General features: G+C 43.5%; 1 protein-coding gene across 3 annotated transcripts; it reads right to left on the reverse strand.

Moving 5' to 3' along the window:
* Positions 1-564: 564 nt before the first annotated feature.
* Positions 565-14,018, reverse strand: rnpc3 (RNA-binding region (RNP1, RRM) containing 3). Of its 3 annotated transcripts, none has more exons than XM_079234528.1 (16): positions 13,887-14,018; positions 13,201-13,384; positions 13,075-13,122; positions 12,859-12,968; positions 12,342-12,431; positions 10,493-10,604; positions 9,752-9,820; positions 9,049-9,191; positions 8,716-8,841; positions 8,182-8,324; positions 6,013-6,198; positions 3,990-4,084; positions 3,696-3,754; positions 2,885-3,017; positions 1,128-1,206; positions 565-628 (listed from the first exon to the last, which is right to left on the reverse strand). In XM_079234528.1, the coding sequence occupies exons 2-15, from the start codon at positions 13,351-13,353 to the stop codon at positions 1,138-1,140; spliced, it is 1,536 nt and encodes a 511-aa protein (XP_079090654.1). In that variant the 5' UTR covers positions 13,354-13,384; positions 13,887-14,018; the 3' UTR covers positions 565-628; positions 1,128-1,137. The 3 variants fall into 3 exon arrangements, with proteins under 3 accessions (XP_079090654.1, XP_079090653.1, XP_079090652.1); XM_079234527.1 differs by lacking the exon at positions 565-628 and adding an exon at positions 643-948 and having other exon boundaries at positions 13,201-13,357; XM_079234526.1 differs by lacking the exon at positions 565-628 and adding an exon at positions 643-948.
* Positions 14,019-14,572: the final 554 nt, after the last annotated feature.

A 14,572-nucleotide genomic window follows, 5' to 3' on the forward strand; every position in this document is an offset into this window, starting at 1 on the left:
CACCAAAAAGAGGCCCAAACCCACAAATGTGATTTCCAAATCTCCGGTTATGATGGCTGCTGAGGGGAGAAGTTCACCCTCCCAAGGTTTACTCTCAATAATCACACAGACGGGGCCAGTCAGGGACGGTAAAGGTAAGCAAACCCAGTGCCCGCAATTTCTCACAGACTGCAGTCTGCTTGTCGTCTCTTCAGGACGGTGTTTCTGCTCGCGGCCGACAGCCCGCCATCTGCTGCAGAGCCCGCCTCCATCCCGCATACAGCGCCTTGCAGAAGCAGTCACACACCCGCTGGTGGATTTCCTATATTGTTGCATTACAACCTGGAAATGGATTTTATGTAATAGGCCGAAACAAAATAGTCAAAATTGGTCAACTGAAAGAAAAATATACATAATAAATATATCTAAATACTGTATTGGTCCCCTATTGGCAGGTTTGTTGTGTTGAAATATTCAAAATACTTTTGCGAGGCCTATGTACCTATGGACTAAAGATAATCAGTTATGACCGTACATGGCTGAAGTAATGACGCTGTGGTCGGAAGAAAAACGTGACAAGTTATCTTAATAAAATAGCTTTTTTTTTATTCAATAAGAAAAGACGAAGACGACATCTGACGACCATCACCTGAAAATCAGTCAAACAAGGTAGAGAGAAATGTAAAGAGACGTTTGAGACTCCAAAATAGCACAGGTTTACAGAGTCTACACTTATATTTCAGAGAACATACTGTGAGAGACAGTAGACTACAGAACAAAAGCATGACAGTCTTTTTTTAAATTTAGACTACAATCCAGACTGTTTCAAGTTCCAATTGTGCCACAAGAACTACAAATAAACTGCCCCCATTTTCTTTCTTTCTTTCCTTTCTTTATTTTTTCTCCAAAGGATATGCCAGAATAAGGATACAATTGGTTCTGCTGGGCCACAATATCAAGCCTTGGCATCTTGAATAAATAAAGTGTAAACACAAACGTAAAAAGAAAAACACCATTACAAGAATAATAACGCTTGTTCTAAATAAATATATTTATATAAATATATATAGAACAGATGACACTATGACTTCATGAGAAATCACTTTTTGAACATTTCCTCTGTGCGGATGCTGCAGTCTCTCACTCACCTTGCAGAGTTCATCGTTGTTTCGGGCCTCTCTTGGTAACTGTGTTGTCTTCTTTTGGTTTGGCAGATCGGGCAAATTGCTGCGGGTTTATAGTTAAGGTCTGTGGGCTGCAAACATTTTCATTACTTTCACTCGATGAAGCATCTTCCTTTTCAGGGAAGACCTGTCAGCTTCTCTGAAGCAAGGGGAGCATCAAACACACAACCCGGTACAGGCAACAAGATCGGCTCCTTCATCCGGCCTCATTAGTAACCTCAGATACTCCAGAAGTACACCCATCGATCTACACAACTAAATGCACCAAAACCCAGACCTCACCGCGAAGCCCATTCTAGCTTCAAGGCACATGTTCACAGACGGATAATCACAGACTCATATTCTATATTCGCATCCAATCATGTTTTACTCCCAGAGTTGTACGGAGCAGCGGTAAAGCTATGGGGCCTCTTCCTTGTGACACTCGGCCCCTCATAGGGATTGCGTTTGAGAAAAAGGTCGCAGCCGTTTGCGTATGAACGCCAGAAGACTACCGGCCAAAAGATGGACCTTTTAAGAGCTCAGGTCACCTTGTCTGCTGGGGTTAGCCCACCACGGCTACGTCATGCACACACGAATAGATGAATATCGGATTAAATAAAAAGGAGGTGGGTGCATCTGTGATGTGTGAAAGGCTGCCACTGCCGTGCTAGACCTTACACTCTAAACTACAAGCATTTCATGCATTTCACCCCCAGTTTTTTTTCCTTCTTCTTCTTCCAGCTCCCTTATTTTTGTAGCAGGCTGTTTGAGGATTCTCTGGCAAGTGGCATGCTGCAGTCTCTAGCTAGCACTGAAAAAATCATTATAGGGACTCTAAACTGGGACCGGCTGTCCTCTGCCTAGGACTGCTTAAAAAGACATCTGTACCGAGATGAACCTTGCTTGACTTTTTGATGCTCAAAATCGAATAAACCCCCTTTAAACAATCCAAGTCTACCTTAAAACACATGTTGAGTTAATATTTGCTACCCTTTGAGCACACTGGTATACGTTCAGATGGTTCATACTCCACTTTGCAGAGCAAATGTCAAGCCTGCTCACCACCTCGTTAGCGGCTGAATGGGGACTAAATGACGACTGTCGCCCCGGAATATACCTGCTACATGCGGGACAAGGTCTCCAACTAAATTACTTTGCAGACTCTGCTGTTCAGTCTTTGAACGGGAAGATTAATACGCCGTCGCCGAGCTAATTGGCGATGGGATGCACATCAAAACACCTTCGAAATCAATAGCCTTGTTCCATTAGACAAGTTCAAAGGTTGATGTGCAATTATGGCTGCTGGGCTGAGGAAGAGCAGGTGGCGGTTCAGGGCTGCCAGGAAAGGAGTCCTCGCTTTAAGGAGGGGCAAAGCCAAACAACGCATCTGTGATGGGAGGCGTCCACATAATACTCAACCACCTCTTAACTGCCCCTTTATGCATGTTCAGTGCATCGTATAAACCCCGTCTACAGCTTTCTTTTCCCAATTGGTTCCTTGTGGGTAACACTCTCCACACACTGACATATTGTGCTTATATCTCCTATACGCAATGGGAATTGACCGCAAAATGAGCCTTGACTTGCTAAGCGCTTCCCCAACCCATCCTCTTTGTTTCAGGGCATCTGTTAGGCAAGATATAGGCAGACTCTGTGTGACCACCTCCTCCAAATGAGGCTGGATTTCAACTATAAAATATTGCCTTTGTTTCATCTAGCGAGGGGGGGTAAAAGGATACGACGACGAGGGGCTTGTCGTAAAGAACGTAGCCGTTGGTTTCCCGCAGCGCTTTCTCTGCACTCGACTCACTGGGGAGTCCTACGAAGGCCTGCCCTTTCATCCGCCCCTCCTTCATTAACACAATGTCAAACCTGAGAAGAAAGAAAGAAAGAAAGAAAGAAAAGCAGGGATACATCATTATCACTCCAGGCTTACAGCTAAGCTGAGTCTACATGATGTTGTATCTATTAAGTAAAGGAAGGGAAGGGAATTGGAAAATATGATCTGCTGCTGTGACCACATGAAACACTGTCTGTCAATCGTGGGCAATCGTGGGCGGCCGAGAGACCCAAGAACCTGCCGGTTTCTACTTAAGCAACTTAAGCCTAAGAGAAGCAACAAGCATGAACCCTTTATTACATTTTTAAATGAATAAAGAACATCTAAGATGTGGTCCACCACAATTTAGAGATGGGTTACCAAAGGCCAAACTGTTTCTCTTGCATCTCCCTGTTTATCCCTGACATCTGTGTTCGGAGTCGGGCCCCTCTCCTCAACATAAGCTCGGTCTGATGACTCAGGTGGAATATTCATTTGAAGTGCTGCTGATGCGCAAGCATAAAATGTCCCTCGTGATCTCTATGTCAGGTTAGGTGCTTATTAATAACACAACACACAGTCAGCATGAATTACTAAAAACTCTCGGAGGAAAGGGACAAATTGCTGGAGTCAGAAATAGCTCAGGAAGATTTTTGATGGGGTGAAGCGACACGCAAGCCATGTCAAAAAGAAAGTCAGGCAGGACGAGCCGGTCTGGTCCGTTTACATACATGTTTCTCTCGGCTTCTGACAAAGGGTTGACGTATCTCCCATAGATGTACTTCAGGTCCTGGAAGACAAAGGATGAATGTCAGGAAAAATAGTCAAATGAATATGAATGCATGGTTGATTATATTGTTCATGCAGAAGTAATGCTAACACCTCACAGCAAAAAAAAAACAGAACTTTGACATGTATTCACAAAGAATGACGACGTATAATGATCGAAAGCAATGAATGAAAACTCCAGAATGAGCATCAACATCCAGTAAAGAAAGTGGGTCAAGTGCTATAAATGTACTTACTTTCTCTTCCACTTGCTTTGCAATATTCTTCACGTACAGTCTGCAGGTAGGCTCACCCGCTTCATAGTTTTTAAACACAGACATCCTTTTTATCTCTGTATAAATAAAAAAAAAAAAAAAAGGGGGAAGAAAACATTTGATGCGAGAAGCATTTCAAAATACAGGTACAAAAGGATCATCACAGAGCTGCCCGTACATATATAAAAGGTAAATTCAAAGTCATCGCAACTCAATACCATCCACTAAATGTTTTATTTACGACGGAGAGGATTGAAGAGCTGGGCTGAGAGGTGAGCCGAGACATTAAAGCAGCGGTTGCATGTTTGATCCCGGCGCCTGCCAGCCAGCTCATTTTTAAAACAGGACTTGGACGAATCGTATTTCAGCGACTTGAATGGAAAACATGCCTGATCGGTCGAGGAAGAACAAATAATTACACTCAACAGTACTCTTTGCCTTTGTCTGACTATTGTGAACATTTAGAAATGTTCCCACGTTAGAATCACTTCCACGTATACACTTTACGATCATTGCTTCACTTTTTCTTATATTCACATTATAAAAATAAGTTAAAAACACAAAACACCCTCAGACGTGGATTCAGGTGGTGAACGGTTTGACAGATTTCATTTAGGAACCAAAGCGCTGTTCAAACACAAGTTGTTTTCACAAAGCCGCTGCTGCAAATGTAGTTGCAGTAACCCATTCATATTTTGCTCGCATACGGAAAATATTGATTCGAATGGATGAATAAATATTGATGTCAATTGTGGATTTGTGCCGAAGGTTTTTTTTCTCAATGTTTGCATTTAAAGAGACGGAATATCTTCACTTCTCCATTGTCAACACACCAAAATGCACGTCGAGCTGAGCGAACGAATGTCGGTCCAATATTCATTCTCCTTTGAGGCATATATCTATTTACACCCAAATATATCTATTTAGCTGCAAACCATTCCACAATGTCCACCAGCTAATCCCCCAATGAGTGTGGAGTGAGAGGCGAGACCGTAAAACAATGAGAGATGTTTCAATGCTGCGTACGGCTGAGGGGGAACTGAAGCGTCAGGACAATTTCTCTCTGTGGTTTGTCATCGAGAGCCAACCCTTAGATATTACCCAGTAATTTGATCCATTGTTAATCTAAAAATATTGATTGGAGTGGCTTCAGCGGTAGAGTGAAAGCTCAGCGCGCTTTTATCCAATTCAAGTGCCATTGCGTTGACAAGCCTTTGCTTAAAGAACCAAGAGGAATAAACTGACTGACAGCCAATTACATATTGACCAACAAGCTGCCGTCATGGTTTGGCCCCAACTTCACCTGAGGTTGGTATTATTTGTCCTCGATACAAAAAAGGTAACAGATGCAGATGACACCGCATCAAAAGAAACGATCAATGTTCGGAGTACATTACTGGCTATGGAATAAGTAATCTTTGATATTTTGCACCAGCAGCAGAAGTTACCGTTCCGAAAGCCAAACACCTTTTTCACATCTCTCCTCAGTGCTCGTCATCACGGGGTGATTTTAATCTTCGAAAGGTAATGCTGATGTTAAACGTTTTTGTTTAGCTCGTCTTCCTCTCGAGGGATCTATCGGTTTCTTTTGTCAAGTTTGATTCTCTGCAGTTGGCACTTTTTCTTTTTTGTTTCCGCCACCGAGGCTCTCGAGGCGCTCGCTGCTCACGCTAACTGCCAAATTTCTCTAATATGCATTTCAAACGGAACTCTGTTGCTGCTTCCGCTCGTCTCACTTCGACACAGAACAGAGTTTCTTAGAGGAAAATGCAAGTGGATATATGGTCACTGCTTGTATATAGGGCAGCGTCATTAAAAACAAAAAAAAACATTCGCGAACATGAAAAGAAAATGATTCTGTCCTGATAGTCAATGTTTTTTCCCCCCCTCAGTTTTGAAAGCTAAAGTCTACGGTCTAGTTTATTGACTTCCCCGTCTCTAATCAGCGGTTTAAGACCAGTTCTTAACCCCACCCACCCCATGTGTGGCCTCCCTTCGCGTTTACCATCTCTCGACAGCCGCCCTTTCTCCAGCTCCTTTCTGGAGACGACGTCCGAGGGGAGGTCCTGCTCGTCGTCGCTGTGCTCCTCTTCCTGTTGGGACGCCGGCACGCTGGGGTAAAGCTTCCCAAAGCCCTCGGCCTCCACCGCCTCCCGCCCGCTGCTGGGGGGGAGCTCCCTCTCATCCGCTTCTGAAGGGGACACAAGAGATTGACACATTACCAACCAGCTCACCAAGGCGTTGCCGTATTCATCTCAGGCGAAACCGCCTTCCGTGTCACCACGTTGGATGATGCACAAAACAGGAAGAGGACACTCTCTCCCTGCAGCCCAAACGCAGGTGGAAGTTTTCAAAGTGTCTCACGACGGCAGATGGTGAAGTAATCGCTTCTGCAATGTTTATCGTCTTCAGGAAACCAAACAAGCTCAGGATGGGAAGAGTGGATGCAAATCCTCCTGGTCAGAATTAGTTTAACATATTGATTGTTTAAAATGTCGAACCGCGGCCTCGTTATAAACCGATTGAGTTGAAAATAGGGATTTCTTTGGGCGGCGGTTAATGCGATGAATGCAGTCTTTTGCTAGAAATAACGTTGCAGTCAAATTGGTTTGCGCTGAAGAAGCCGGTCTTAAGAGAGTGAGGCGTAAGCACATTCATGTCTATGTCAAATAAAGAACTGTAATCAAATCAAAATCCATTCCTGTTTTGTAAACATGAGTTTGAACGGCAGCGAGGAAGGATAACTCTTGAGGACTGCACACACACACACACACACACACACACACACACACACACACTGTAGATGGAATTACTAAGAGCGGTGAGCCTGTACAAATCTGAGGAGGCAGCAAAAAAGCTTGTCATAAGGTGTGTGTGTGTGTGTTTGTGTGTGCGCTCGCTCACCGGAGCAAGAAGTGTCGGGAGCTTTTCTGATACACTCTCAGCAGAGAACTAGATCACTGCTTTCAAAATTATCCTCCTCCTTATCTGCCCCCCCCACCCCAAACTCCCCTTTCCATTTAAATAGCTTGTTTATCGGATCACACGACGGCCCCCCTTTCCCAAAACAAGACTAATCCAAAAAGCCACCTGTCATAGTTTATCTTCCCCCTGCCTTTAGGAAATCTTTTGTGTTTGACTTTGAGATCTATTTTACTTCTCAGGGGCTTGCCAGAGAGTGAAGTTGTCGCTCGAGAGAGGAGAGATAAGGCAAACGGGGAACTGCACAGCTGACAAGCAACACAGCATCTGCCCCCAATGACATTTTCTCGTACAGATAATGGTAAAACCTTTCTGCTCTGATATACTGGCTGTGCAACACTTGGCTCCATGGTTAGAGCTTTAACGTATGAGTATCAAACCACCTCCTGCTTCTAGGTGATAATAAACATGATGTATAGTAATAATCAAATCCTTATGCTGCCTTCCTTCCTCAAAAGAGACAAGGCACTGCACTTTTCTTACAGACAGCCGCGCTACTATCCGGACCAGCTCTTCTCATTTTAGTGAACAGACGTTGCTCCGCTGATTGGACGTCCACGTTTAAAAAGGTGGCTCGTACAATTTAGCCTGATGTGCATTGGCACAAATCAGTAATCAATAACAGCCAGGAGATTGGAATGGGAGGATATTAATGGAAACTAAAGCTGAACGACCAGCAGATTAATCCTTTAGTCAGTAGACAGGAAATTGATTAGCAGCTAATTAACATTTAATTTATTTATCAAGCAAAAAAAAAGTCAAATCTTTTGCTGATTCTATTCCATTTGCAATTTCCACTTTTTTTATTACATTAAATAGAAAGTGAGTTGTTAAAGACTTCAATATATCGATTGAAGTCATTACAAATACAACAGATGTCAAGGACCTCATTGACTTGACATTACCAGAGGTTTTACGCCTTGCAAAGTGTCAATAAATGGGAACTAAACACCTTTCTAAACACAAACATATTCTAACTTCTTAAACATTAAATGATTTGCTACTTTTCTCAGTTTTTGTATTGTTCGAATTGAGTATTTAGGGGTTTAGAACGGTTGGTCAGACAAAGCGAGAACTTTAATGACATCATTGGGCTCTGGGAAATATAACAACAACAACAACAACAACAACAACAAAAACCAACAGGCTACGTAGTCGTGAAAATACGTTGGAGGAAGTAAATATCTCCTACCTCCAACTTCATCGTCCCGCTGACCTGGCCCACTTCCTTCCACGATGGCCGCCACCTCTGGAACCGAAATGTGGAATTCAATTTTCCTCTGCCCGGCGGGGTGGGGCTGCTCGAACACATCGGAGGGCTGCAGCACCGGAGCACTGAGGACGGGAGAGACAATCAGCACTCCGCTCAACGGCAGCCTCTAAAAAGTACCCACAATACACCTGCTCCAGAGAGGCTCAAGGGTTTGGGCAATTTTGTTCCGGTCAACCAGAGATATTTCCCATTCCACAAACATGCAGCCTGGAGACACCGAGGCCTGTTTGTGTGTGTAGTTTAGAAAACCGAGTTTGTGGTCTGTCATTAAGGGAGTGTGTGTGTGTGTGTGTGTGTATGTGTGGTGCTGAAACAATATGCCTCTGCGCCACGAAAAGGCTGTCTTTATGAGGAATATTGTCTGGAGGTTTTCATCCTTTTTTTCTTTTCCCGCTGCCTCAGAATACTGTCTATGCATGAGGACTGTGACATGCACGAGTGCCTTTGGTGTACCTCTGAGAGTCTGGTTTGGGAGCATAGAGTAGATCCTTGATCCTGGGCTTCTTTCTCTTTGAAGCCGTTTTGGGTCTCAGGGGTCTCTTGCACGCTTGGTTGACCAGGCCCATCAGACGAACAATCCTGGAATAAAGCAAAGAGAGGGAATAAGGGAGAAAATGTCTACCTTGGACAAAAAATAAACATCACCCAATTATTGGAGTTTTAAGACATTTTCCTTCAAGCCACGTGTGATTCTAGAAGCAATGCACAACAAAGATGAAAGTGACTCCCTTTGCCTCGAGAAGCTGTTTACACACAAATAAGTCCTCCCTAACTACTGCTCCCCACCTCTCCTTGTCTTCGTCGTCCCCGCTCTCATACTCCGATTCTTCGCCGCTGGACAGCTCCATCTCCTCCTCTGGTAAAGGGGGGTAGTCGGGAGGGAAGGGAGGCGGCATGGGGAAGGGTGGTGCGGGAGGCAGGAGCTCAAACTGCAGGAAAAACAAACAAACTTAGCCAGCGAATGCCTCTGGGTTCAACTGACAGACTTCAGGAGTGTATTCTCTGCTAGGGGACCTGGTATGCATTGGTCAAAACTGGGATTCATTGGCTTGAAGATAGTAAAGTGATACAAGTATTAAGGCACGGCCGGCTACATGTCTATCATCACAGTCGGTGTGATCGATTATACGAGGCTCAAACTAAATCACAATATGTTCAGACTAATGCAAAGCGCTCAACCAATAATAAAAAGATGACTGCTAAGTGGTGTAGTTTATGAAGGGCTGTAAGTGATGCTTATGTTCATTATCGATTCATCTGATGATTATTTCCTGAATTAATCTTTTGGTTCATGAAATGCTAGAAAACTGTTTCACAATTTCTAAGAGCCCACAGTGACATCTTCCACATTTTATTTATATTCTTACAATGTCTGCACTGATTTAAGACGCAGATTTTCTTGTTTAACGTCAAATAAATTACATTCAAACCATCTACAACCTATTCAGCCATGAGTCTGTTCCTCGTTATCCAATGTACACAGGCTTACCATGGGGGGCCGGGCAGTGACCGGGCCAAACGGACACGGTAAATTCATCTTGTTCATCAGATGCAGTACCTGTGTAATTGGAGATAAGTGTATTAGAACGGTGATGGCTGCATCTGAAGATTCATACCAAAAGCTGGGTGGGAGCCGGTAACGTGAATATACTGCTGCTCTCAAAACAGGCAGCACGGGAACTTGGGCTCCATATGTTAAACAGATTGCAAGGCTTTTGCATTTTCATTTAAAATACCAGGATCAAGGTGAGATTGAGGCTGAAGTGAGATAGCAGCGGTGAGGCTGAGCACGGAGGCGGCTTCCCTGCAACACACTAGCACCACCAAGACGCCAACGCTAGGAGTAGCAGCAGTGAAAACGCAGGCAGCACGGCTCCCAGGGAAATGTTAAACCTATAACTCATGCCTCCCACTTATGGTTTATTATTAATACTTGCTCCCAAAATTGAAATTTTAAAAGGCAAATGTTTGCTGTTTGATCTTTAAGAGCTTGGATGCAGTTCAAAAACCTCTGGGTTATTCATGTTTCCATTTAAAATGGGAATGTGAAGGCTCGAAATGCTATCGCATTTGCATTTATTTTGTACAAATTCCCACAATTCAAGGAAATGCTAAATACAGGAACAGAAACACAATTGGAATACACATAGATGACCAACATATGCATATCAAAGAGGTACCGGTATTGTACGCAGAATAAAATGATATGAAAGAAGCAGTATGAACTCACTTGGACGTAAAACTTTGGCACACTCATGAGGACATGTGTTATATTTGTCAGAATGCCATTAGAAGGTGGTGGGTATAAATATTTCAGAGTGGGATTCGATTGAAACGTCAACCTGTCGGAGAGAGAGGGGGAAAGACAAAATTACTTAAAAAAAGAAAATCTGCCGATGCAACTGGCTGCCTAAAATACAATAACCCCCCGTCCCCCCTTACTTAACGACTCACAAAATAACGGAGACGCATGAATATGTGGTCCAGTCGGCGAGCTTCAGCCTGGTAGCTCATTCTTTAGATGACATAGCACTCAGCCAACAAATATGAAAGCCGGCCATTAAGGGACGCTGGGACCAGTGTGCCGTGTCAGCACCAAAGCTTGTCCTCGTGTAATAATAACTTTTATAAGCTAAAAGGCTCAGAGGCCTAATAAACAAAGACTTCAAGTGTGGGGGGGTACAGTGTATGTTGTTTAATCTGCCACTTGGCCGGATGACAAAGAAATCTGTTAACAGTTCTGCTGGGACTGAGGAAAAAAGGGAAAAAAGCCTAAATTTATATCCATTGGATAACTGTGGCATAATGTTTGGGAGGACGCGCTAACTTTTGCTGCAGGACATCAGTACAATCAAGAAACGAAAAGTGAGGAAAATTCAAAACCTAAATGACAGAAATGTAAGAATGTCAATCACTTTAATTGTATGATGTTAGCCGTTAGCCTCGGCTGCAGTAGTAGTCGTGGTGCCGGTCCATTCCACAGAGACTGTGTCTAATTCAACACCACAGTTTAGAAAAAGACAATAGTTTATGGTCCAGTGTTTTCAAATTAAACGTGTAGTTGTGGTAAATGTCCTGGTCTCGCAAGAGGCTCATCTATTTTGTTCACCTAATCAACAATGTCTCCATAAACTGGCAGCTAACTGGTAGACTTTTGGATTCAGTTTGTTAAAGAGAGGACCTGTATCAGTATTAGGCCGTTGTCGGCAATGCGCAAAACTTAATATTTGACTTAATCTAACCACTGGATTTACTATATTACTGTCTGATTATTGTATTCGTGAAATGCTCAATTCATTTTCCGGAAACTTTATATATTCATGATTCATCAACTCTGTGATATAGAACTACAGAGACCATCAAACTGTGCTGCTTGGTTTATCGAATGATCTACCGCAACACACAATAAGAATTAAAAGAAATATGTTATAGCATTAGAATATATGATAAACAACCCGTGGATTGTTGACTGCACACTACAAATACATAATCAAGCAAATAGCATCATATCAGGAGTTGGCTGATCCAGATCCTATTTTAGCACATGGCAGGATAGACCAGCAGTACTGGAGAGATCGGTATCAAAGACCTCCTGGTACAACCAACTGGCAGGACAGACGGCCTGTCGGGCGCTCCATGGCGGCCCGACCATCTAATGGGACAAAAAGGTTGCTGACGGCTGCTGACGATTACTCTGAAGTTTCTCGTCCAGGTTTACCATGAGCTAGCCAAGTTTGGGACAGTGTGCGTCATACGTGCATATTTAATTGTATCGAGTGTCATTTGGATGGGTGGTCATGGGAGATGGGATCTGATATACCAGAATGCAATGGGATAATTTTTGTTTTAACCTCACAAGACATTGCTCAGAACTCAACATGATGTTGTACGTATAAAGGCCCTGGAGAGTGACGTACTAAACCACCTGCTGAGTATAACTGAAGTATTTCAATGTCATCACTTCAGACACGGCAAGTGGCCTTACGGATGAATCAGCCAAACGTCATAAAAAAAAAGAACAGAACGCCTCGTCTCAATTAGGAATTGAATTAGATAATAGATGTGCGTTCAACACTCACCCAAGGTTCGGCGCAATGCCGGTCTCTATGAGGGGAATGTTTGGCTGCTTGGTCTCCTGTTTCTTCTGCTCTCTCTTGACACGTTTGCCACTGTAGAAAAAAAAGTGCACGTTACAAAAAGGATTAAACTGTGGCTTTCACCCGTGGCCTTGTCATGAATATGTGTTTTAATGCTACTCGTTCAATTTAGCTGGGCGCTGCGAATATGTCCGCACTAAAGCTGCATGAGTTTCACTCGAGCGCTCGGTGTAAATTTCAGTTAACAGCGTGTTTAAATTGAACTTTTTTCCAATTGTGTGTCTGGTCAAACTGATTTGTGTTGGTTTTTGCCAATTTATAAATAAACCTGTGTGTCTGTGAGAGCTTACAACAGGATCCTAAGACCACACAACCCGACACTGACAACAGCTCAATCTCACAGGGAGGTGAACAGTGCATACATTTGAAATGTGCAAAAGTAACATTGCTCATAACTACGGCCTGTGCAGATCAATACAAAAAAAATCAGGCGACTTACTTGGCCGACACGGGTGGGTCCTTCAACACCGTGACGTGATCTTGGCCTTTTGCAAACTCCGCGACAAGCGTATGATCAAGGACCTCCAACTGATGGAGCCTGTTGAGAGCCTAAAACACACCGTGACAAAATGAGATTCACTTTATGCGCTGACTTAATGCAAGCCAGGCTTCCTCACGTGTCATATGACTACAAAACACTGCCCAGACAACTCACTTTTGCTGCTGACTTCTCACTTCTAAAGGTTGCGAAGGCTGCATGTCTCTGTGGAGATGGAGAGACGTGTTCAGGAAGGACAGCAGCTCAAAGTCAACGTAGAGACATGAAAGCCACGGAACCTACCAGGCGACCCGTGGTGGAGAAGACCCTGACCGACTCCGCTCCAAAATACTTCAAGAGGTCTTCCTTCTCGTCCTGTCTGAGCTCGGCTGGCAGGCGGCGGATGAGCAGCGTTCTGCTGACGTTCGTTGGGACCAGATCATCACTCGTTTCCATCTTCCTGCGCAGGACAGCAGGCAGAGAGATGCTGCAGCGAGACAAAAACAGGCAACCGTGCTGGACAGCTAGTAGGGTCCCGTTTCTTGCACTGTGTTGATTGGTGTTGTTTGTCTAATGCATGCACCACCCGCCAAGGCCAATTCCTCGTATGTGAAACATACCTGGCAAATAAATGATTCTGATTCCCCATTGTATTGACTGCGTTATTATTATTAAAGAGTGAGCGGGACAACAGCAGTTCAACAATAACCACTCAAGCTTACCTGAAACTCGTTTACATTACAAACATCTTTCAGTAGCTAAGTTACAACTGTAATGTGTTGCGTAATATGCGACGCCATTATTACAACTGCGCCTGGTTTGTCAGTTAAGTGTATCGTGTAATGTTTTTTCCCAGACCAGCAACTTAAACTAGCATTTATTTGAACAGAGAACGTGCGACAACCACACAGGGCTAGCGCTAACCATAGCTCAGCGCTAGCTAACGCTATGTCTGAGCGAAGCAAACCCCGAGGTTTAAGGTTACTTACCTTGTGACTTTTGCCGAGGCCAACTGTGAATTCCCTTTTGATTCCAAGGCATTAAACGCAGCTACTAGTACAGTCAATTAATGTTTAAGCAAGCAATTCAGAGCGCAAATGACATCTTGTTAGCGTACCTAACCAGCCCGCCGCGGCTGCAGCCAGTAAACATATCAACTTCCGCCCTCCTCTTCTTCTTCTACGGTGAAGTCGGTAGGAGGACAAATGGCAGCGCCACCTTCTGGACTGGAGTGTGTGTAAACTATAACGAAGCTTCACGAAACACTGGACACGTTGAAGCAGAAAGGCTTTTAATGGTGATAGTTACAATGGGGGACTTCTGGAATTAAATGAGACTGTCGAAATATAAACAAATCTACTTATGTCAGTCTTGAATGAATGAATATATACTTTATTAATCCTCAAGGGGGAATTTGTTGTCGGAGTAGCAGCAATTTACAGACACAAAATACAATATAAAAACAACACGGATGAAAGATATATATACAAAATAAAATAAAAATAGCTGGGATGAAAGATATGTACAGCGCAGAGAGTATTAATTTAGGAAATTAAATTAAACGTAAACAATAGAGAAGTGCAACAATGCAAAGTATGTATGTGTAGTGTATATGAAGTGTAAAAACAATAGAGAAGTGCATACTATTTAAAAAATCAATACAGAATCCACAGCT

The sequence above is a fragment of the Taurulus bubalis genome (genome assembly GCF_910589615.1).
Source record: "Taurulus bubalis genome assembly, chromosome: 18".
In the NCBI taxonomy this organism is placed as follows: domain Eukaryota; kingdom Metazoa; phylum Chordata; class Actinopteri; order Perciformes; family Cottidae; genus Taurulus; species Taurulus bubalis.

What these genes read in the sequence shown, in the direction of transcription:
- rnpc3 (XM_079234528.1), bottom strand. Translation starts at nt 13,353, where the DNA reads ATGGAAACGAGTGATGATCTGGTCCCAACGAACGTCAGCAGAACGCTG. An exon ending in GCGGGACGATGAAGTTGGAG is followed by an intron (nt 6,199 to 8,181) that starts GTAGGAGATATT and finishes TGTCCCCTTCAG; the next exon opens with AAGCGGATGAGAGGGAGCTC. An exon ending in AGGGCGGCTGTCGAGAGATG is followed by an intron (nt 4,085 to 6,012) that starts GTAAACGCGAAG and finishes TTATTTATACAG; the next exon opens with AGATAAAAAGGATGTCTGTG.